Genomic DNA, 24,610 nt, shown 5'->3' on the forward strand with positions numbered 1-24,610 from the left:
GATTTTTCTAAAGACTTTTGTAGGTAAAAACAGAGTCTATCTCTAATTTATGTATTAAGTGTGAACCCCTATCTGTCTTCCTCTCGAAATGGTGGAGTCTAAAATCCAGTGGGCTTGGCCAAGCAAGGCAGATGTCTGTGTATGTATGGGGGAAGGATATTTAGTGACAGTTGCCTGGAGTGGAGTGAAGAAACTTAAGTAGAGTGAGAGAGAGGCAACTGTGGAGACCCAGTAAGAGTACTGCAGCCTGAATAGGGTGAAGAAGCTGTCTTCAAAAGGGGACAAGAGGACAGCCCTGTGTTAATGTTGGAGCCTGACTGGAGTAAAGAGATTGTCCATGTGACAGATAGGCCCATAGCACAGGCACTGGCACTTAAGCAGGATGAGGAGAACATCCACCTAGAGGTGGTAGCTACAAGATGATGTCATACACAATCAAGATTGCTCCAATAATTAATATAACAAGGATTATTAGCATTGGCCAGAAATGTGATTGATAAACTGCGGCCATCAATTATTAAATAGCATAAAAATATCTTAGGGAGACAGGAGGCAAAAACTCAGGACTCCACATACATAAACCTGTCCTTAACATACTACAGAGAATAATGATAGGCCAAGAAATATTTTATTGCCCACTGGGTTTGAAGTCTCAGATCCCCAAATTGTTCCTGAGCGAAGTTAGATGAATTATAGGAAGAGCTCCTTATTCGTAGGCCAGAGTTGGCCTTGAGAGGGAGTAGAATTGGTTTAACGATTCCACTCCAGACTTTTCTAGGATTTTTCAGTTCTTCCTGCTCTCCATGCCCTCTTATCACGGTTGCCTGGCTGGAAAAATAACATGTGGCGAGAGAGATGCCTTGCCTTTTTCCTAGAAATCCAGACTCAGTTCTCAAGTCACTGAGCTTCTGTTGGTGCAGATAATTGCAATGACACTTCCACGTGCATGTGGTGAGGACATTTATTGGATCAGCTGCTCAGAGCACTCCTCCAAAGCGGCACCTCGCTTTTTCAAATTTGGGGCCTGAGGTGAACACTTCCCCAGAGGTATTTATAACAATGCTGAAGTTGTAGGGGTGATATTCCTTCAGAGGCTGACAAAGAGAAGCTTGGAGGTATATTACATTTTGGATTCCAGTTCCTACATAACTATAAAATAAATTCTGCATTGTTAGAGTAAATCAATATAATTGAAATTAAACGTGGTTCAGATCAAAGAGTAAGCTCATGAGTTTGTTAAACCATTAAACCACTACGTACAGTACTTGCAAATGCAGGAAATGAACAAGACGTGCAGTCTATGTATTCCAGTTGATTGTTGTTTTGATAAGCAATTCACAGGCAGTAGATTAACAGGCAGGAAAATATAGTACTTAATATGGCTACATCACTTATTTTGGAAACCTAGATGGCTCTTCAAAAATCTTTTCCAACTGAAATTACTGATATTCATATTATTCAAAAATGACAACTCCTGTGCCATCTGAGATTTGTTGATGCAGCCTTTCTAAAAATAGTTCTTAGAATAAAATATGAATACTTACCTTGACACTTCACTATTGACACTGTCCGGATAGCCTATTTAAATGTATGCTTTCAGAATGTTGCCAAATACCTTGCTTTCAACACCTCACTCACTTTCAACACCTCATTCCTCACCCATGAACCCACCTGCTCTAATTTCTCCGACAAAACAACAGAAATTACAGCAGGTGGGGTCATGAGTGAGGAAATCACTCACTTCTAATGATCATTTAGTTGCTAGGGGTTAAAAATGCCTCTAATGTTGCTCTAGAGAGTTCCTCCAAATCACTAACACCTACTCTACAAGCTTTGGGGCTGCTGCTTTAGACATTTGGTCAATAGGTGGTGTGATTATAACAAGACTGCCACTAACTAGACAAAGGAAGTTCTATAACACTGTCAATTTTGCCCATGGATTTCAACAATCCATGGGCAAAAATGTGATACAATACATGACTTAGAATCCATTGCATATTGGTATTTTAGGGCATCCTCTTAAATGCATCCCAGATTTTCACACAAATTGTACTACAGTAGAGAAACATATTTGTTCACATATACTTCAAAGAAACAAACAAACAAAAAAACCTTTGAAATATTTTTATGATTTCGACTGTATTATATTTGCAGTAATATCAAGCTAAAGTTCTTGAAGCTGATTTTCTCAGAAAACAGGTGGAAGCCATTGATGAGAAAAGCGTATTATTAATATTGTTTCTCTATTCTTTGACTACAGAACAAATTGAGGAAGGTGCTAGAATAAAGGAAGTAGAAATGGGCATATAGACAAGTCAGTTTTGTAAGAACAAAAGGAAAATAAGGCTCATATCTAGAGAATCAATGGAGAAACTAGTGTACATACTTATTAAATCAATGCATGTAAGAGAAGCAGAGATTAATTGATTGAATGATTATTTGATAATGTGAGATTTTTAAAAGGTAACTGAAAGAAATACTACCTTTTGCTGTAAAGAATAAATCACGTGTGTTAAATGTGAGATTATTAACATAAATAAAATGTATAAAATATGTGCCACAGAGAAGGGTTTTAGAAACTTTTCTGACAATATCACCCAATAAAAAATATAGTATTATAGTGTAACAGGACATATTCAGAAACACAAACACATATAAATGAAATAGAATATTTACCAGTTACTTTAATTTCAGAGCAAAATACACTCTGAAATTTTAAATTTTATTGAATAAGGCCTTGATTTATCCTATTATATATCTCATTTAAAAATATATATATTGTTCATATCCATTCAAATTGATTTCACTAGTGTGTCAAGATTAGTACTCTGGAAAACTTTGGTTTTATGGTAATAGCTAGTCAGAGCCCTCCAAGTTACCAAAGGTCCCTACAAGCTTGGCCCATGGGAGAACTCTACCTCTATCAGCTGGGGCAATACGTTCACGAATTAGGGAAGTGACCACAAATGAGCCAATAAGAGTTTTTGCTGAGACTCTCTGATCTGGAAGCAGAACCCAAACACCTCTTCTTCTCTTATAGCAAAGACAGAAGGATGAGACACCAGACTTCCAGGTAAGGGCCTTTTCTCTCTTAGAAAAGATTAACTGAAGGAAAGTGATGGGCAAGAAAACAGCAGATATTAGAGCAAATGGTGTCATAGATGAGGAAAGAGAAAGCAAATAAAAGAAAGGAGAGAGAATGAGAGGGAGAGGAGGGAACAAAGAAGGGAGATGGAAGGAAAGGGGGAGGAAGAGAATGGGATTAAAGTCTTGAATTCTATACGTTGAGATGGAGCTCTTCTTGCTCAATCCATTGTTCTTTCTATTCAGTGAGCTCCCTTACTCCAGTTGCTTTCTTTGCTGAAGTTGGCTCAATGTGGCTTTCTGCCTGAGGGATCATATATGCCTGACATAGGTAATCCACAACCTTTAACTTGATACAATGAAAACCCCAATCCCAGCATGACAGCCAATAAAATAAACTTGGTCCTTCGTCCCGACCCATCATCCCTTTTCTCTTTATGAAGAAGTCAACTTTGTTCTTAATCTTAGTTTGTCATTAGGGAATATATAAAGAATAAGGGAGATGTAAAGAGGAAGCTTGAAATCCAGTTAAAGAATGGATTTTTGCTCTTTGTCCAAAGAACAAAAACAATTAAAAACCAGTCTATGGTTGCTCTAGTTTGAATGATTGTGTTCCCTTCAAAATTCATGTTAAACATAATCCTTTTGTTGGTGGTACTGAGAAGTTGGATCTTTTGGGAAATGATTAGGTAATGAGGACTCCAACCACATAAAAGGAATTAGGTGTCCTAACAAAAAAGTTTGAGAGTGAATTTGGCCCTCTTGCCCTTCCATGTAAGGTCATAGTGTTTTTTTCCCTTTGGAGAATGCAGCAACAAAGCACTATCTTGGAAGTGGAGACCTAGCCTTTACCAGACACCAATCCTGCCAGCACCTTGATCTTAGACTACCAGCGTCCAGAAATGTGATAAATACATTTCTTTCATTTATAAATTACACAGTCTGTGGTATTTTGTTACAGCAGCATGAAATGGTCTAAGACTATGGTTAAAGACAGGCATGGCTAGTCTTACTGAAGAGGACATTGAGGCACATCAAAGCATTCCTGACTTCATCGTCATAGGCCAACTTCTATATTTGCTTTTGCTGCTATGAATCTATTTGAGGACGTTGAGATGGGTCCTTTCCCCTAAGATCTTCCTTATTATTATTCTATAATTTTTCTAAAATTGATTGTGACTGCACCCTTATAAAACAAGAGAGCGCTTGCTTTCTCTCTGTTTTTCTGCTTTCTGGCATGTGGGGATATAGGGAGAAGATGGCCATTTGTAAGTCAGGAAGTGGGTCCTCAGCAGACATTGGACCTCCTGGTACCTTGATCTTGGAGTTCTCACCCTCTGGAACTGTGAGAAATAAATTTCTATTGTTTAAGCCTAATTTTTCACGGCAGTCCAAATGACTAAGACAAACTGTCTAACATTTGGATTCATTGTCTCCTTCCTGGCTAAATATATAAAAATGCAGCAAGCTCGCCTAGCAGCTGCCCCTGTGGTACTGCTTAGAAACTACTTACCTGCTTGAAAGATTACTGTCCACCTGGAACGTCCTAGTGGAAAACCTGGAAAACCAAAATGATAAAATTTAGCAAAGCAGCCAAATACAATATTATAACATAAATATCAATAGCATTCATTCATAGAAAAGCAGTTAGAAAATATAATGTAACCGTCTCTTATTATATTTATATATAGATATATTGTTAGCAAGAAAAACAACTTAAGCTGCATAAAATGTGTAAAGCTCTATGAAGAAAATCATAAAGCTTTACAGAAGTACTTAAAGAGTTTGTATACCTCAAAGTATCTAGCTCCTGAAATGGCAAATCACAAGTCTATACAAATGTCTAACATCTACATTAATCTAAAAATTCAATGTAATTCTGATAGAGGTTTCTTCAGAAGTTGAAAAACAAAGTGTTTCCACAGTTCAATTGGAATCAAAGATAATTCCAAGACTTTCAAAGGACAGTTGTCCTACTGTGGCCAAAAATAGGTTAAAACTAAGACACAAGATGATGGCAGTTGAATCCAGAAAAAAATTAAATCCAACAATTATACAATATGTGTCTAACCTCAATAATTAGATAAATTCAGGCTACTCACACTAAAAGCAATGGGGCTGATATGGTTTTGCTGTGTCCCCACCCAAATCTCACCTTGAATTGTAATAATCCTCACATGTCAAAGGTGGGACCAGGTAGGGATAATTGAAACATGGGGGCCATTTCCCCCATGATTCATCTTGTTCTCATCGTAGTGTAGAAGTCTCATGAGATCCGATGTTTTTTAATAAATGGGAATTCCCCTGCACACACTCTTTTGCCTGCTGCCATGTAAGACATGTCTTTGCTTCTCCTTTGCCTCCTGCCATGATTATGAGGCCTGTCTAGTCATGCTGAACTGTGAGTCTGTTAAACCTCTTTCCTTTATAAATTACCCTGTCTCAGGTATGTCTTTATTAGCAGCATGAGAACGCACTAATATAGGGGGCTTCACTAAAAGTAAACTGAGACCACTTTTGGCAACATAGTAGGTTTTCTGAAACACAAACATACAAGCATATGCTATCCTTCATTAGGAAAAATCAGAAACAAAATAGACCTACTTTTTAAAATTTAAGATAGGAAAGAGAAAAGTTTTACTAAGTCAATTATATAGGATCCTGAACAATTCACAAAGAGGTAATACAAAGAGATATCCATCAGAAATATGAATACATTAAGAGGTAGCTATTAACGGAAAGTGTTGATGGCTGTGAACACAGCCTTTGTCTTATGCTCTTTGAATCCTCAACAGTAGCTTCTTTGGGTAGAATGGGTGTAATTGATAATGGCCTTAATGTCCTCAGAAGTAGCATACCTAGTCAAGTCCCTGAGTAGGAGCAGGTGCACAGATCATTAGCTCCCTCTGGAGGTGACAGTGCAGTACCTGTTACAGTGAGCCTACAGGGAGTCTTGTTCTACTGTGTGTTTGACGATATCCTTGATAAAATAGTTCTAATACATGTTGCCTTGGATGAAATGCCCATGTTGGAGCACACTTATTTGTTGTACAATAGATCTCCTGAACCTCACTTATTCCTCCTAACTAAAATTTTGTATACTTTGACCAACATTTTCCCAACCCATAGCGTTTGATAACCTCTGTTCTCCTGCTTCTATAAATTTGATATTCTTAGATTCCATATACAGTGAGATTATGCAGTGTTTGTCTTTCTGTGCCTGCCTTTTTTTTTTTTTTGCTTACCCTAATGTTCCTTAGATTCATCCATGTTTTCACAAATAGCATGACTTCCTTATTGTTAAAGGCTGAATAGTAGTGTGTTTCTTGAACAGAGAATACACGGTGACAGAATGGGTGTACCCAGTAGGTGGTTGAATCAAGGCCTTGAAAATACTGGGTGCTCCTATAACCTTAGGTGTACCCTGGATATTGAGTGTTTGCTATATATTTAGTATAACATAAGTATCTTGTGCCCAGGTGTCTTGTTTATGTCAGGCCTCATGAATGGAGGTATCTCTTGGTCCTCCCATTTCTTAACCTATGTGTGATCTACTTATTAATTTCCATGAACACATAACATATAACTCTCATACATCCCCATCCCATTCATGTTCTTTCCCTCTATAGAAGAAATAAATATTCTCATATTATACAAAAATACATATTACACATGGCTTTCTTGGAGCCCTTTCTAGAGATTGCAGAATGCTTCAAAACTTTAGGCATATCAAAATCTGTTTCTGGCTTCCTTGAAAAGATAACAATTGTCTACAGGTGACAAGGAAAATCCTGCAGATGCTTGTATTCAAAGGAAGTCTGAAAAAAAGTCTGATTGGATAAAAAATAACGGGAAAAGGCATGTAAAAGTATCTGCAGTTCTACTTTGCTTGGATGAGGCACCTTCCAGAGAAGTTAGCCATTAAGATCTGTGTGTGTGTGTGTGTGTGTGTGTGTGTGTGTGTGTGTGTGTGTTTAAGGGATATAGTCTTTATTCCTTCTGCTTTTGGTTTGGATGAGGTACCTTCCAAAGAAGTTAGCCATTAAGCTGTGGGTGTGGGTGTGGGGGGGGGGGCGTGTGTGTACAAATCCTTATTCGCCTCTGCTTTGAGTTTGGCATTAGAGGGCGCTATTTCGCAGGGGACATCTGGCTGTGGGAAGCAGGCTCGCGCTGAAATCCCAGACTTGGTCTTCCCTGACAGGGCTGCAGCACTATCTGCTCCGGAAGGACAACTACGCCGAGCGGGTCGGGGCGGGCGCGCCGGTCTACCTGGCGGCGGTCCTGGAGTACCTGACCGCCGAGATCCTGGAGCTGGCGGGCAACGCGGCCCGCGACAACAAGAAGACCCGCATCATCCCGCGCCTCCTGCAGCTGGCCATCCGCAACGACGAGGAGCTCAACAAGCTCCTAGGAAACGTCACCATCGCGCAGGGCGGCGTCCTGCCCAACATCCAGGCCGTGCTGCTGCCCAAGAAGACCGAGAGCCACCACAAGGCCAAGGGCAAGTCACGTCCCCAGGTAATAAAGCCCAGCAGAGCAGATGACCTAACTTTTCAACGGGAAAGAAAAAGTAAAACCAAAGGCCAGCCACGAGTTCAATAAAGTCTCTCCATTCCTTTCATTTATTACATTGATAGTCTCCACTTCGTTTTCTTTAGCAATATTATGTAAGATTGGTTTTCTGAAAGCTGAGTTTAGCACTGGATTTCCATGCAAGTTGTATTAGGTTGGTGCAAAAGTAATCGCGGCTTTTGCCATTACGTTTAACAGCAAAAACCACGATTATTTTTGCACCAACCTAATGATTTTGTGAAAGACAGTTTTATGTGGTATCCAAAAAAGCACTTATAAAGCAATTTCGTTCATGTAGGCTGTTTTATTTGCCTCAAGTTATAATGAATTTGTCAACCAATGATTAATTTCTTCAAGCCTAAGGGACAAGCTTTAATGCTTTTTATTTGGTATGTTAAGATTGTATTTAGCCTTTAGATATGTTAATATAGGGAGGTATGTATGTGCCACTTGGTTAAAGGTTTCACTCTGTGGGCTGTCAGGTTTCCCAAAAGGTCTCATTCTAGGATGGTCAGCCAGGCTGATATGAAAGAGGATTACAGGCCAAAGGAAGCTCCTACAACGGCCTCTGTCAGCCACATTTCTGCCAAAGTCCGACTCTGCAGAGTCCAGATCTGGAGAGTTCAGCAACATCTGTAACCTGTAGTTTTAGGGAGGGTACCCTAAACTTCATTTCTAGATAAGCCTGTCTCCAAAGCTTTGGTTTAGATTGATTTCCTTTTGCCTGATACTAACTCTAAGGGTAACAATCCTGTCTCTGAAATGGTGTTGCATCTTCCAGGAATGAACATTTGGCCCAATGTGATGGTTATGTGGTTTCATAAATATCGGTACATATGGCAGATGTAAGTCTAAACTTTACTTTTATTAAACCTAACTTTAGATCACCTTAAGCTTCTTTGATGGCTACCATTGTCTAACAACCTGAAGCTTATGTCAGTTCCCAGACTGGACTGTGGAATAGGGTTTGACCTAGAGTAAAGAAAGAAGTATGCATACAAAACATAACCTTTGACTTTAGAGTCCAGAGGAGAAATAGATGTATCTGCCCATTAAACCCACAGGGTAATGAAAAGCGGAGCAATTACATGGTTGAACAATTATTTTCTAGGCTGTCCTTTTTGAAAGGCCAAGCAAAAGCATTACATCTGGGAAGGAGAGGCATTATTAATAGAAATAAAATACATAAAATGTGCAGTAAAGAGACAATTTCAACCCTTTTGGAGTGCATCTGACCTAGAGTAAAAATGTACATTTTTACAGTGTGCTGCAATATTACTATATAGGCTTATTATGTAAACATATGTGTTGCAGAATCAAAAATTTTACAGAACAGCCCTGACTCTTACTAAGTGGAATGCACTCTGTTCTGTTCCATTCTACAGCCTCATCCATTGTGTTTAAAAAATCATGCTGGCTAAATTGATAAGAGGTGCTAATTGATAAGAGTAATGACTTGTAGGTTGAAAAACATTGGGGTGATGGGAATGACCAATCAGAGAACTTGGCACTGCACCTACAAGGCTGCAGCAATAAAGAACTCTGGGCTGGGCCAATAAGAGCCTTTCCTAGGTTTTGAGCACAGCTGCTTTTTCTTCTCTTTTATGGATGTGACAAAGGAGACTCCAAAACTGCCAACAGACTTGTCTGTTGCCTCTTGGAGAAGATTTAAGAGAAGGGAGGAAGTGCAAATAAACAGCTGAAATAAGAGCTGAAAAGGTCTTCATTTATTTTGGGGCAGAGATTTAATTCTAGTCCCTCTGGTCTCTGGAACTGTGTAGTTCCATCTGCTCATTCTTGTCTTCTGTGACCTACCTCTATCTCCATCTTTTTTTCTCTTTCTTTTTTTTCCAAAGCCATTTCAGTTGGATTTCTTTCACTTGTAAGCACAGGTGTCTGACAAATAGAAGCCACAACTAATTGAGTACAATAAAAACTAAACCTTGCAATGCAAAGGCCAATAAATAGGTTTGGCTCTTAATCCTCTCTTGTAACAGCACTGACATGGTCTTGCTCCTCATCTTGATTTAGCACCAAGAGAAAAATAAGGGTCTGAGTGGGAAAGAAAGGGATCGAAAGGAATTGAGCCAAATTAAGAGCTTTTGGTGTAAATCCTGGAAGCTAAGAAAAGCCACGTCAAGCCGCAACAAACTCCCCCTTCACAAAGGCAGCAGAAGGAAAAAATAAAATTAAAAAAGAAGAGAATAAGAGAGTTTAAAAAAAAAAGGGGGGGAGTAGAAGTGTAATGCAGTATGTGAACTATGCCAGCTATGGTTGGGAAAAGTAATTTTCATACATCATTATCTANAGAGAGAAATTACCTTTTTCATTTTTCTCCAAGTTAATATTTGCAGTCTAGCTACACTTTAAGTGATTGATGTGGTCACTAGGGGCCAATAAACAAAAATGTTTCAGATAAGAACGTGGAGCCCCAGATTCAAAATGCCGGCACCTCACACACCCATCCCAGCAGCACAACCAACATTCACCCTCATTTGCTAAGACAAGTTCTTGGAATCAGGAACTTCATTAACCTGCACTTCAGTGGTAAATAACATTTAAGTTTTGGAAATATACTCTTCTATTTGGCAATTCAACACCATCACTTGTAACAAAAACCACCAGACAAGTGCAACTCCACATCCTCAAGACAGAGCACCAAACAGACAAACTAGAACCCCTCTCCAAACTAGAAGAATATTAGTATAAATATTTAACATAAATAAATGAAGAATATCATAAACATATGCTGGCATACTTAAAACAAAAATTAGATGTGTGAAAAAGAAGGTTTTCTTAAAAATGGCAAATATTCCTAGAATTAGGGAAGGAGGAAAGAAAGAAGAAAGGAAGGGAAGAAGGAAAGAATGAGAAAGGAATGAAGTAAGGAAGAAGGGAGAAAAGGAGAGGAGGGAGAGGGAAGGAGGAGGGAAGGAAGGAGGAGGGAAGGAAGGAGGGAGAGAAGGAAGGAGGGAAGGGAGGGAGAGAGGGAAAGAAGAAGGGAGGGGTAGGGAAGGGGAGGGGAAGGGAAGGGAAGGGAGGGGAGGAGAGGGGAGGGAAGGGTCTCAGGAACTTGGAAGCAAATTGATATCGCTCAAATTCACGGTAATGCCAAGACAGAAAAAGAAGAACAATGAGAGGGAAATTTTACAGGAAATTGATGTTGAAAGTTGGTTTCAATGTTTGCCTAATAGATGGAATAGTCTGGAGGGTAGGAGAATGGACACAACAGCCAGACTTTCTGGGTGGTTGGATTGCTGACTCCATTGCTTACTAGCAAGTTACTTAGCCTCTCTGTAAACTGTCATAATAATAGTACCTACTATAGAAGTTTGCTGTGAGAAGTAAAGGTGCTATTATATGTAAAGTGCTTAAAACAGTGCCCAGCACATATTTCATGTTAAATAGGCCTTATTAAAAGAAGTCTCTGAAAAGGGGATGAGGGGTAAAGTAGAATGATTACAAAGAAAGAGATAACCACAATCTTTATTTCAGGATATATTTAGTAAATTAAATTATATGGAAAGTTGTGTTGGAATCTTGGTTGAAATGGCATATGGATTAGTCTGGAGAGACTTGAGATTTCTACATTTTTGAATGTTCCTGTTCATAAAAAATGTTATGTCTCTTTATTTAGTTCAACTTTAATACCTTAAAGTTTTACAATTTTCTATATAATAATCTTCCACATTTTTTGTTAGATTTATTCCTAAATTTTATATCCTTTTGTTGCTGTTACATTCTTTTATTGCCATTGTGAATTGTATCTCTTTTTATAATATCATTTTTGTTTGTTTGTTTTGGGCTGGTAATTAAAATGCAATTGGTCTTTGAATATCACTTTTCCATCTGTTAAACTTGCTAAACTCACATTAATTGTAGTAATTTATGTACAGTTGTTTTTTTAATGTAGACAATCATATCATGTTAATAAGTATAGTTTTACTTGTTTTCTAATTGCTTCACATTTCTTTCTTGTGTTATTGTGCTAGTTACCCATTCTGATGAATAGATGTAGCAAACACCTCTTTTATGTATCCAATTGTAACAGGAAGATTCACCTTTGGAATATTTGCTGTAGGTTTTACAGATGCTGTTTTATTAAATACAGGGAATTTTATGTTATTCACTGTTTGCAGGGAATGCTTTCCCTTTACATTTTTTTTTTTGAATGCATATAGTATTTGCAAAACATCAATATTTTTTGACTGATGACTGCCTCCAACTTTTAAAATTAATTATATTTGATTATTTTGAATGAATTTGATTTTTAATTGCTTTATTTCAGTCATGAATATTACTCATGACATTTAGAGATGTTAATAGAAATAATAATGATGATAATTATGATAGATAACCTTCATTTATTGATTTTCTGTTTTATGCAAAGTATGGTGGGTGGTTTCATTTTGCTGCATGATTTATTCCTAATTTTTTTCAATCATCTCCAAGTGAGACTCAACAAAGTAATATACATTTGCTCCAAGTTCTAGGTAGTAAGTGAAGTTATCTTGATATGAATTCAGCATGGTATAATTATATAACTTGTGCTGGCTAAAGAATGCAACACTTAAAAAAATAAAAAATAAATAAAAAGAATGCAACACTTTCTCACTTGAGAGTTATGACATCCTTTATGCTCTACAGATATCAACTTCATGTTTTTTACTATTCTATCCGAAAACACACAACACCTCAGCCCAAAAGCACTCCTGATTTTCTTTTGTGTATTCTCCTAAAGATTGTATTTGTCACACTTATTCTTTTTTCTTTTCCATAGCCATTATCCTCAATATATGATTTTGCAGTTTTAGCTGTGCATTCCTGATACTATAGTTGCTGAAAGAAATGGTATTGAAACTGGAAAGTAGAGTAGAAAGCAGACATGTCTAAGGAAAAAAGTAAGATGTGCTTTCAGTATGACAATCTAAGACGTAAGTGAATGCATTGTGTAGATAACAAAAAATGCACCATTTTGCTCAGTGGACAAAAGGCAAAATAATAGAGATGCTGTGTTCCAATAGTGTTCCAGATGGACTGCCCAGCCCATGACCAGCTGATGTCAGACTGATAACTAGAGTAACCAAATTGACCCCATTGGTCGTAGAGATGGTATGGTACAACAGGAGTCTGATTATAAAAGGATTTACCAGAACCATGAAGATGTAAGGTTCTGAGCAGATATAACATCACATGTAGGTTCATTGTTTAGACCAGAGTGTGCATGAAAAACCAGCCAAGCTCCAGAGAATGACCACTGCCATTTAGTCAAGTCTTCTATTTTAAGACTTAGGCTTATTCAGTGTTTTTGCTTGACAGCTACCCCTGAGTCATCAGAATCCCTACTGGACGTTGTGAGCTTTGAGGGAGGGTGTGAATCTGAAAGATGCTTCCTCTGCCTGGCCCATCCTGGGCTTTCTGTAGGTAGGAAGACTAGAGACAGCTTTCTTATGACCACAGTAGGATTGTGCCCTGGAGTTCTCTGACATATAACCCAGAATCAGAGCCTGCATCCTGCTGAGTTGTCATGTGACTGATTATTAGCAACATTGTTCATAGCCTTATGAAAACAAGTCTGAAAATAACTTTTTTTTTTTTTTTTTTTGCTTGTTGTTTTGATTGAGAGAGAGTCTTGCTGTGTCATCCAGGCTGGAGTGTAGTGGCATGATCATAGCTCACTGTAACCTTGAACTCCTGGGCTCAAGGGATCCTCATCAGCCTCCTGAGTAATTAGGACTACAAATGCATGCCACCATCTCCAGCTAATTTAAAAAAAAAAAAAATCTGTAGAGAAGAGGTCTTACTTTGTTTCCCAAGCTTGTCTCAAATTCCTGGACTGAAGCAATCCTCTGGCCTTGTCCACCCAAACCACTGGGATTATAGGCGTGAAGCACCACGCCTGGCTAAGGATACTTGTTAAAGCAGAAATGTGTATCCTGTCTTCTCTGATGATTCCCATAGCTAAAACAAAGCAGTTTAAAAATCAATCTTATTCAAAAGGAAAATGTAAATTTTTTTTTTAAAAGGTGGGTATTACAACCTAAGTCAAGGAAATATCTCAATTTATATTCAAGGGTTTAATCACAGAGGTGAAGAAAAGCTGGATTGTTATTCTTTCTACACAGAGACAACTTAGCATGTAAACAACTCATGAGCACTTTAAATAAAGTTAAACATTAAATTGCAAAACCAAGTAACATTTTCTGACTTGGATAATTCAGGGTCAGAAACATTTCCCGTGATACGTGAATCCTAAAGTTGATAATTATTTATCCCAGGGTCCAGAGTCCTTCAGAAATGACTCAGGGGAAAATCTTTTATGTAGAAAGGTGAAATTGATACTACACCCACACCACAATGGACTTAAATTTTCCATACTTAAATTCTCAAAGTGCAGATAGAAGAAATCTGTTTTTTTCTTCTATTTTATAAAGAATATAAGAAAAGTTACCTGAAAGCATTATAAGGATGACACGTAATAAATGCTCAGCAAATGGTAGCTCGGACTCCCCAGGACCCAGGCTCCTGCTTCTGAATTCTTGATCTGTGATATATCCTGCCAGACTCCCACTCCTCAGCCAGGGTGTTGAGAGGTTGTTTACTCACTCTCCTCTCACAGTACAGATCAAATAGGTATAAAGAGTCAAACTGAGAATCTAAAGAAGATCTCCTGAGGGCCATAAGGTAAGTAAGAAAAGATTTATAGTCAAAGTAATGAATATGAGCTAAGGCCAGGAAAGTCGTGAGAGCACAGAACAAGGTTTAAATTTTCATGGCTGACTCTAATTCTCATATAAAGAAAGGAGTCTGGATTATGAACCCAGGGCATTCAGGGAGCTAGAAATAAACTACAGAAAGCTCGGAGTCTGAGGGCTTTGCCCCATCTATGAGACAAGGACAAGAAGAACTATATACAGGCTTGGAAAGCAGTGACAGTGTTGTTGACTTCGTGGGTGTTAGCAAGAGTTAACCACAAGAAATAGAGAGAGTTTGGCCTTCACTGTGCACACACAGGTATACCAAAGTTATGTTACTTATTTTCCAAAGTTGTTATAGAATGACCCATAAATGCTACAAGGTAGCATGTGTGCAAATTTAGAAATAATACAAAGCATTATTATATATAGTTTGTGAATACTCATATAAATAATGGAGAAATCATATTATATTTATGTCAGGCTTGTTTTGTTTGTTTTTTTTTTTTTTGGTTTGATGAGGAAAGGACAAGGACCCAGGGAAAGAGAAAACAACAGATTGAATGAAGTTCAAGTTTATCCATAATATTACAATTTATATATTTCAAATAAAAACATTAACAAAATTTCAAAGAAAGGGAAAACAAAAATAGCAAAGAAAAAAACACAAAAAATACTGAACTCTTATATTTAATTATAATTTATCTGTTTTTAACCTTTTTAAAACAGACTAATGATATTAAACACACCACAAAGCAAAGCAAAATAACTACCTGCAAGTGTCAGCACCTCTGAGGTCCTGAGGAGACACTCACAAGGATAAGGTGGAGAAGCTTACATCAGCCAAAAAGCAGAAAGAACTGCAGAGGGGGTTGGGCTCTATTTCTGAATGCTTCTTCAAAGGCTATTTGGCAAGAAGCCCTTCTCAGTCGATTTTGTGGTTCAATGACTTTTATTAATGATTAGCAATTTAAGCCCCTGATTGGCAAAGAATCCTCCACTCTCTGCTCCAAAAGGTCCAAGGGAGCAAGCTTGGAGGAAACGCTGGGTTCAACGTGAAGCCCTTCTGCAGACATTCAGTAGGTAAGTCACTTCTCTTGGTGTTGAGATGAAGACCTCCAAGACTCTCTTCTGTATAACAACTGACAATTTTTATATACCCCCCAACCCAAAGTTTCCTCATATGATAAAAATGTAAATGTAAAAATCCATATTAACAAGACCAACAAAAGTGAGGGAGAAGTGGCAGGAAGCTGAGGCTTTGTATCTGATCATCCATATGCTTTGAAACTAGTTAGTGGAGACAATAGCAGCTACGAAAGATAATTCCAAGAAACAGGCACTCTTATGAGGCATTTAAAAGCAAAATTTTGCAGGTGAAACTGGCTATGAACAAATATCATCTGTTTCATTTACCAACTGGGTGATCCAGAGGAAGAGGGTGAGTAATATCTCCATCTGGGATTGATGTAAACTGGCTGGTGCAGTAGTTTATAACAGTAGCTATAATAATTATTTCTATTATACCAAGGGCTAGGGTGGCTTTTGTCCAAGAAAGCACTGGGGAAATGCTGCATGAAAATCCTGTGAGTTGGTGTGAAATTTAACCAAACTGAAATAGTGAGGGATAGGAGAGGAAATGGAGAGATGAGGCAATGGGACAGTCACGAGTCAGCAGAAGATAGTAGGTAGTCTGAGGGCAGTGGGAAGGAGGGAATCGGGGGTCCTCAAGGTCAGAATGGAGAAGGTGCCACTTTTTGTGGCAGCTGCAACTTCACAGATGTGTGGGAGGATGCTATTAGTAGAACACTCCCTGCCTTTAAACTATCTCTACTGGAAGGTCCTTGTCCTTTCCTCGCCAAACCAAACCAAGCAGAACAAAACAAGCCTGACATAAATATAAATGAGTCTTTCTGTCTCAGTGTGGTTCCCTATAAACACTGCTTTGGACAAGAAACTTCTCACAGTGCAATATATAGTTTCTGACCCAGATAACCAGCAGTTTTCTAGTGGAAAATAAAGGGAGCTGTTTAAACAAAAGGGAGTTATGTGGAGTAAAGCCACGATGTAGAAAGGCCACCAGTCTGATTGGAAGGGCACATTTAAGAGAAGATAATGAGACTGCATTTATGTTGTGCTACTTGAGCCTGTTCTTGGCTCACCCATGGGTGCCTTGGAATCTCCCTCTAGATTACTTCTCTTTCATCTACTCATAGCCCCAGGCTGTGGGAAGGGTCAGCAGGGCCTGAATCCAGTGTTTTAAGTCAGTGAAATGTTTTGAGGTTTCCATGGCAGTAGGTGTCTGTCATGGTGAGGTGGGTGGACCAGACCTTCTGGCAAGAGAAGATGCAACAACCTGGTTCGTTTGGGGTGTCCAGGAGATAGGTTTGTACAAGCTGTATGCAGATGATAGACTGTCATGTGAAGCCTTAGATAGCTTTGAAAAGTATTAATATTTTCAAAAGTCAGGAGACAAATGGGAAGATCAGCATGGAATCAGGGGACTCCTGTCTGTGGAGACTGGAGATCATACTGATGAATAGAGGCAGTGGCAACACAAATGTAGGGCTCAATATGAAGGATGTCATCTTAGCAAGAGTACCTACGCTTTGCAGAAGAAGTCGTATCATTGCAAAGGAAATCAGCGGGAAGTGAAGTCTGGTTCATGTTTCAGGGTTTTCATGCCTGGCTCATGTTTCTGGGTTTCATGTATATGTAGTATACATATGACATATCTATTTCTACATGTACATGTAAGTTTGCGTGTGGGGATATAGATATGTAGTGTGTATACAAACACACACGCATACACACACACTTAGATGAACACAGTGTGATAAATTTCTTAAGTTCAGGAAGTCCATAAAACAACAAATTAAGCCCTAATTTGTAGCCTTTGCCTTTTCTTTGGCCGGTGGTGGGGGGTGTTAAAGCTCCTATCGTGGCCAATTCCAAGGTACCACCATGACATTACTGAATGTAGAGTTGGGGAGAGATATGCAATAACACATCTTTATACAGTATTCCCACCATATAGATACAAGAGATGTAAAAAGCCTCAAGAGCAGAGCTTACAGTAAAATGTCATGAAATAATTAAGTGATAAAGTAAAAATATGTGTTACCTTTTAAAAATATAACTAGCTGAACTCTAAATTCATATCATTTAATAGTTAACAGCAGTGTTCAACAACTAGTTTGAAAAATGTCTAAAAACATTAATAATGAGCTCTTTTAACCCCAAGTGAGTTGTTTCCAGTACATCATTGCCCTACTGTGCAGTATTCTTTCTGAGAATAATTTTAATTCTCTACCTTAATTCAGGTTATTCCATGCCTTCATCTATTTAAATAATGTTCCCCTTTGATACAACTTAATATAACTGGAGATGTCTGTTTGGTTGTCTCATTTCTCTTTTTAGGATCTTTATTTAACTGTAGAAAACAAAAAGCCAACCATTCTTCCCATCAAGCAGCTATTTAATTTCTTGGATTGAGACAACAGTCAGATGTCACATAGCCCCATCCAAGTTATCTAAGAAAGAGGAAACTAAGAACCTATTGCAACATTAATAAATAGTTCAGAGAACTCAGTGTCTTAAGCCACCATTCTTGGCTGCTAACATGGAGTATATTCAAACATGTGGGCATCATTTCCGAACATCATGCTATGTGTCAGTTGAAAGCAAGTTTACAAACACAACAACCTGTTACTAAAATAAGAGGCTATAAATTTAACCAAACAGATCCTGTTTATGACAGAAATACGGTTCATTTCAGGGAGTCATCAGTCTATGTTGCAGGGGCCTCAGCTGACTATCGTTTTCTCACTAAGCACTTCTTCCTGGCCAGTGGTTGATGGTGCAGCACCCAGCCTTTCTGTCATTAACCAAGCTCAAGAATGCACAGGCTGATGCGCTATGAAGAGGCCATAGATCTGGGCATCTCCCTCTGCCACTTAATTCAGGATAATTTTGGGGTGGCTTCGGAATGGAAACCTGACATTTTAAAATGCTCCAGTCTAAGCAGAGCCCCATGATAGGGGTGTTAAAGTCTCAACGCCATAGAGTCACATTAAATTGACATCATAAAGGAGCAGGGGAGTGAGAATAAACATCATTCAAAGGAGAAAAATTGTTAATGGAAACATCGAATTCCTGTTTAGCATTGCCATGTTGCACAAAACAGTGCAGGTTGACCCATCTTTGTCATTTGGTAAAATATCTCCTAGACAATCTTTGAGTAAAGAATCATGGCAATTTCCCTAGAAACAGAGACCTATTTTTGAAACGTCCCGGCCACACCATGGAATTAGAATACCCAATGCCAAGACTTGAAGAGACATTAATACCACATTTATCATATGATCTAGATATTTCACTTCTATGTATTTAAGAGAAATGAAAGCAGATATCTATACAAAGACCTGTACATGAGTGTTCACAGCAGCTTTATTTCTAATGGCGAAAATCTGTGACAATGCAATTTTTAATTAAAAATAAATGGATAAATTGTGATATAGTCATGGAATGGAATATTATTTAGTAATAAGCAGGAATGAACTATTGATATGTACAACAACAGGGATGAATTTCAAAATAATTATACTGAGTGAAGTAAACCAGGAGAAAAGTGAGTTCCTACTTTATGATTCCTGATATGATTTGGCTGTGTCCCCACCCAGATCTCATCTTGAATTGTGGTCCCCATAATCCCCAAGTGTCAAACGTGGGGCCAGGTGGAAATAATTGAATCATTGGGGCAGTTTCCCCCATACTGTTCTCATGGTAATGAAGTCTCATGAAATCTGATGGTTTTATAAATGGGAGTTCCCCTGCACAAGCTCTCTTGCCTGCTACCATGTAAGATACATCTTTGCTCCTTCTTTTTGCCATGAGTGTGAGGCCTCCCCAGCCATGTGAAACTGTGGGTCCATTAAATCCCTTTTTCTTTATAAATTACCCAGTCTTGGGTATGTCCTTATTAGAAGCATGAGAACAGACTAATACAGTAGTGTAAATTGGTTCCAGTAGAGTGGAGTGCTGCTCTAAAGATAACTGAAAATGTGGAAGCAACTTTGAAACTGGGTAACAGGCAGAGGATGGAACAGATTGGAGGGCTCAGAATATAGAAAAATGTGGGAAAGTTTGGAACTTCCTAGAGACTTGTTGAATGGCATTTGACCAAAATGCTGACAGTGATATGGACAATAAAGTTCAGGCTGATGTGGTTTCTGTGGTTTCAGATGGAGATGAGAAACTTATTGCAACTGGAGCCCAGGTAACTCTTGCTCTGCTTTAGCAAAGAGACGTGGCTTTTTGGCTGTGCTGTAGAGATATGTGGACCTTTGAACTTGAGAGGGATGATTTAGGGTATCTGGTGGAAGAAGGTTCAAAGCAGCAAAGCATTCATAAGGAAGCAGAGCATAATAGTTTGGAAAATTTGCAACCTGACAATACAATAGGAAAGAAAAACTCATTTTCTGGGAAGAAATTCAAGCTTGCTGCAGAAATTTGTATAAGCAGCAAGGAGATGAATGTTAATGACTAAGACAATGGGGAAAAATATGTCCAGGGCATGTCAGAGACCTTTGTGACAGCCCCTTCAATCACAGGAACAGAGGCCTAGGAGGAGAAAATGATTTCCTGGGCCTTGGCCCAGGGACCCCCTGCTGTGTGCAGCCTAGGGACGTGGTGCCCTGAGTCCCAGCCACTCCAGACAGCTCAGGCCGTGGCTTCCGAGGATGCAAGCTGCAAGACTGGGCAGCTTCCACATGGTGTCAAGCCTGGTGGTGCAAAGAAGTCAAGAATTGAGGTTTGGAAACCTCCACCTAGACTTCAGAGGATATATGGAAACGCCTGGATGTCCAGGCAGAGTTTTGCTTTAGGGATGGAGTCACGGAGAACCTCTTCTAGAGCAGTGTGGAAGGAAAATGTGGGATTGGAAGCCCCATTGGGGCACTGCCTGGTGGAGCTGTAAGAAGAGGGCCACAAACCTCCAGACCGCGGAATGGTTTATTTACTGACAGCTTGCACTGTGCACCTGGAAAAGCTGCAGATACTCAATGCCAGCCCATGAAAGCAGCCAGGAGGGAGATGTACGCTGCAAAGCCACAGGGGCAGAGCTGCCCAAGGCCATGGGAACCCACCTCTGGCATCAGTGTGCCCTGGATATGAGACATGGAGTCAAGGGAGTTCATTTTGGAGCTTTAAGATTTGACTGCCCTGCTGGATTTTGGACTTGCATGGGGCTTGTAGCCCCTTCATTTTGGCAAATTTCTCCCATTTAGAACATGTATATTTACCCAATACCTGTACCCCCATTGTATCTGGGAAATAACTAACTGACTTTTCATTTTACACATTCATAGGCAGAAGGGACTTGCCTTGTTTCAGATGAGACTTTGGACTGCGGACTTTTGAGTGAATGCTAAAATGAATTAAGACTTTTGGAGACTGTTGGGAAGGTATGATTGGTTTTCAAATGTGAGGACATGAGATTTGGGAAGGGCCACGGGAAGAATGATATGGTTGGGTTATGTCTCCACCCAAATCTCATCTTGAATTGTAGCTCCCATAATCCCCAAGTCTTATGGGAGGGACCCAACGGGAGGTGAATCATGGAGGTGGGTCTTTCCTGTGCTGTTCTCATAATAGTGAATAAGTCTTATGAAATCTGATAGTTTCATAAATGGGAGTTCCTCTGTACAAGCGCTCTTGCTTGATGCCATGTAAGGTGTATGTTTGCTTCTCCTCTGCATTATGCCGTGATTGTGAGGCCTCCCCAGCCATGTGAAACTGTGAGGCCATTAAGCCTCTTTTTCTTTATAAATTACCCAATCTCAGGTATGTCTTTTTTTAGCAGTATGAGAACAGATTCATACAATTCCATTTCTACAAAATTTCTAGAAAACATAAATTATATCAGAGAAAGTATATTATTGCTTGCCAGAGGTGGTGAGGCAGGATAAACGAGGGAAATACTAGGAGACTCTGCAGGAAGACATTACAAAAGAACACGAGGAAACCTTTGGGATGCTATAGAGTTGTCCCTTGGTATCCACAGGGGACTGGTTCTAAGATGCCCTCAGATACCAAAATCCACAGATATTGAAGTCCCTGATATAAAGTGGTGTCATATTTGCATATAACCTATATACATCCTCCAGATTTGCTTACCTGGTACAATGTAAATGCCAAGTAAATAGTTATTACACTGTTTTTTTTTTTTTAGTATTATTTTTTATGATTGTATTGTTATTTTTATTTTTTTTCCCTCTGGATTTTTGATCCATGGTTGGTTGAATCTGCAGATGTGAACCTGAAGATACAGAGGGCCAATTGTATATTGTTCACTATTTTGATTGCATGAACCATCTCACAAGTATATACATCCTTCAAAACTTAGGAATTGCACACTTCAAATAAATGTGGTTCATTGTATGTCAGTTATATATCAATAATGCTATTTAAATTTATTTTAAATGGCTAGACATAGGAGATATCCAAAGGCCACACTCTGAACCTGATCCCAAACCAAGTAGGATTATTTCAGCATTAAAAGAAAATATTAATCACATTTAAATTGAGCCATTTTAAAACCATGATCCCATAATGATTGTCTAAAAAGGAGACATTAATGTAAAAAGGTACTAATACAAGGAGGATGACATTACTAAGGATATTCTAAAAATAAATTTGAATATGTAGAGGAGAATAGAAGGATGTTCTGTGTTTTGTTTTAAAGTACACATGCCTATTTATAAAATTTATTTTCATAAAGAATGGATGGATTTGGGTTCTGGAGGTAGCACAAGAAGTTGAGGAAAAGTAAGATCCAAGAAGGGAAAAGACTAACCACATATAGTAACCACACACTATTGTGAAGTGGCAAAGGGAAGCAACACTAATTGTTACAGCAGCCAGAGAGAGTTTAACTGCATGTCCTAACAAAGAGGCACACTGCACAGGGTCAAGCCATCCTCTCTTGGTGAAACATACCTCCGAAAAATAAAATTTTTATTATAAAAAGATATTTAAAAGTTATTCCTTAGTTTGCAACAATGATATCAGGCCAGTTCTGGTTAAGTACTAGTGTTTAGATTTTTTTTTTTATTATTATACTTTAAGTTCTGGGGTACATGTACAGATCATACAGGATTGCTACACAGGTGTACACATGCCATGGTGGTTTGCTGCATCCATTGCTCTGTAACCTACATTAGGTATTTCTCCTAATGCTATCCCTCTCCAATCCCCTCACCCTCTTCTATCCCTCCCCTAATGCCCCCACCCGCCAACAGGGCCTGGTGTGTGATGTTCCCTTCCCCGTGTCCATGCGTTCTCATTGTTCAGCACTCACTTATGAGTGAGAACACGCAGTGTTTGGCTTTCTGTTCTTGTGTCAGTTTGCTGAGAATGATGGTTTCCAGCTTCATCCATGCCCCTGCAAAGGACATGAACTCATCCTTTTTTATGGCTGCATAGTATTCCGTGGTGTATATGTGCCACATTTTCTTTATCCAGTCTATCACTGATGGGCATTTGGGTTGGTTCCAAGTCTTTGCTATTGTAAACAATGCCACAATGAACATACGTGTGCATGTGTCTTTATAAGAGAATGAATTATAATCCTTTGGGTATATACCCAGTAATGAGATTGCTGGGTCAAATGGTATTTCTATTTCGAGATCCTTGAGGAATCACCACCTGGTCTTCCACAATGGTTGAACTAATTTACACTCCCACCAACAGTGTAAAAGTGTTCCTATTTCTCCATATCCTCTTCAGCATCTGTTGTCTCCAGGTTTTTTTTTTTATGATTGCCATTCTAACTGGCGTGAGATGTGTTTAGATGTTTAAGAGGATTTAATTTATTAAGCCGAAAAGTTTGGTTTATTAGTGGTAGAAGCACTTATACATTTTGACACTTTTTCTTTAAGAGATCCATACATTTAATAATATGAGCATTAAACATAGCACAAATATTACAGTTCTACGTATAGTAACACATAAAAATCTCCACTAAAGATCCTAGTATTGTAATGTAGTAATGGTTCTTTTTAGTTTTCTTATATGCAAAAAGGTTGCAACCTCCATGTTATTTCAAGAATTCTGTAGACACAATACCAACCAATGGACAATAATAATATGAGATTTGAATGTTATCTCCTCATTACGCAAATTTGGTTCCCAATTATGAGTGACACACATATCAGCAATACTCGCAGTGAGTCAAATGAGGAAGCAGTGTGGGAGCTGTCAAGGGCAGTAGAAGCCAGGTTCTCAGGTACAGGTAGAGGATTCCAGAGGAGCATAGCTCTGAGGTGACCCACTGTTGTGGTAGCTCCAGTGATGATGACAATCAACTGTGGGTGTCTGTCAATGTTCTAGGCATGTGCAATCTGTTTAAGCCTACAGCAGCTTATTGATGAAGATGTTGTTATTAACAACAGATGAGGAAACTGAAACACACAAATGTGTTCCTAGTGCCACTTGGCACAGTAAATCATGAACCTGGATTTGAACTTGGGAATGCTTAACTCTAAAGCCAGTGCTCATAAGCTGGCACATTGAGAGCACTCTAGATCCTAATGAACAATTTCAAACCCTAGGTGCAGTATGCCTGTTGTGTTGAGCCAAGAGGGAATAATGAGCCTCCCTGTCCCCAACCAGACGGAATGGATCAGCTTTTGTTTTCTTGATACCCCTGTTTAAACATTTTAAAGGGGAGTCCTTTTCTCTCAACTGATGTGTGTGAACTATGTATTCCTCTGACAGGTGAAAACCATTCACCAATAGAGGAGAAACACAATGGCCACCAAGACAGAGTTGGGCCCCATAGCAAGGGAGAGGAAGTACGCCCAAGATAAGCAAGTGGATGAGGGACTCATACCCAGGAAAGGTATTCAACCTCAACTGCTTGGTTTTAGGGTTTTACAGTGAATTCTTTTTGTCAACATATTACTATAAAAAATGAATTTGTAACTTTTAAGTTGTTTTCTTTTTATAAATCCAGTAAAATTAACATATTTTACAAACATGAAGGAAATAAATATTACTAAAAAGAAGAGTTTTGTTTTTGACAGTTGCCTTTCAATCTTTATCTATATGCGTTTACATTCTTGATAATTGCTACTGAATTGTCTACACATAGTATTATGTGTCTTGCTTGTTATTGCATGTAATATTTTAAACATAATTGTATTGCTTAACTTAAAAAAGAAAAACTAATCACAGATACTTCAAAAAACAAGAAATAA

At 38.7% G+C, this 24,610-nt stretch overlaps 2 protein-coding genes across 2 annotated transcripts in view; both read left to right on the forward strand.

The window, feature by feature from the left end:
• Positions 1–303: 303 nt before the first annotated feature.
• Positions 304–24,213, forward strand: LOC108287079 (histone H2A type 1-like). Its single transcript, XM_017505256.2, has 4 exons — positions 304–408; positions 3,041–3,073; positions 7,207–7,602; positions 24,129–24,213. The coding sequence occupies exons 1-4, from the start codon at positions 304–306 to the stop codon at positions 24,147–24,149; spliced, it is 555 nt and encodes a 184-aa protein (XP_017360745.1). The 3' UTR covers positions 24,150–24,213.
• Positions 15,358–24,610, forward strand: part of SLC17A3 (solute carrier family 17 member 3) — a 34,275-nt gene continuing 25,022 nt past the window's right edge. The window contains exons 1-2 of the mRNA XM_017505202.2: positions 15,358–15,434; positions 24,129–24,252. Of these exons, the coding sequence (XP_017360691.1) occupies positions 24,162–24,252 (91 nt within the window). The 5' untranslated portion in view covers positions 15,358–15,434; positions 24,129–24,161. The remainder of the gene's footprint in view (positions 15,435–24,128; positions 24,253–24,610) is intronic.

The sequence above is a fragment of the Cebus imitator genome, unplaced genomic scaffold (genome assembly GCF_001604975.1).
Source record: "Cebus imitator isolate Cc_AM_T3 unplaced genomic scaffold, Cebus_imitator-1.0 Scaffold335, whole genome shotgun sequence".
NCBI classification, from domain to species: domain Eukaryota; kingdom Metazoa; phylum Chordata; class Mammalia; order Primates; family Cebidae; genus Cebus; species Cebus imitator.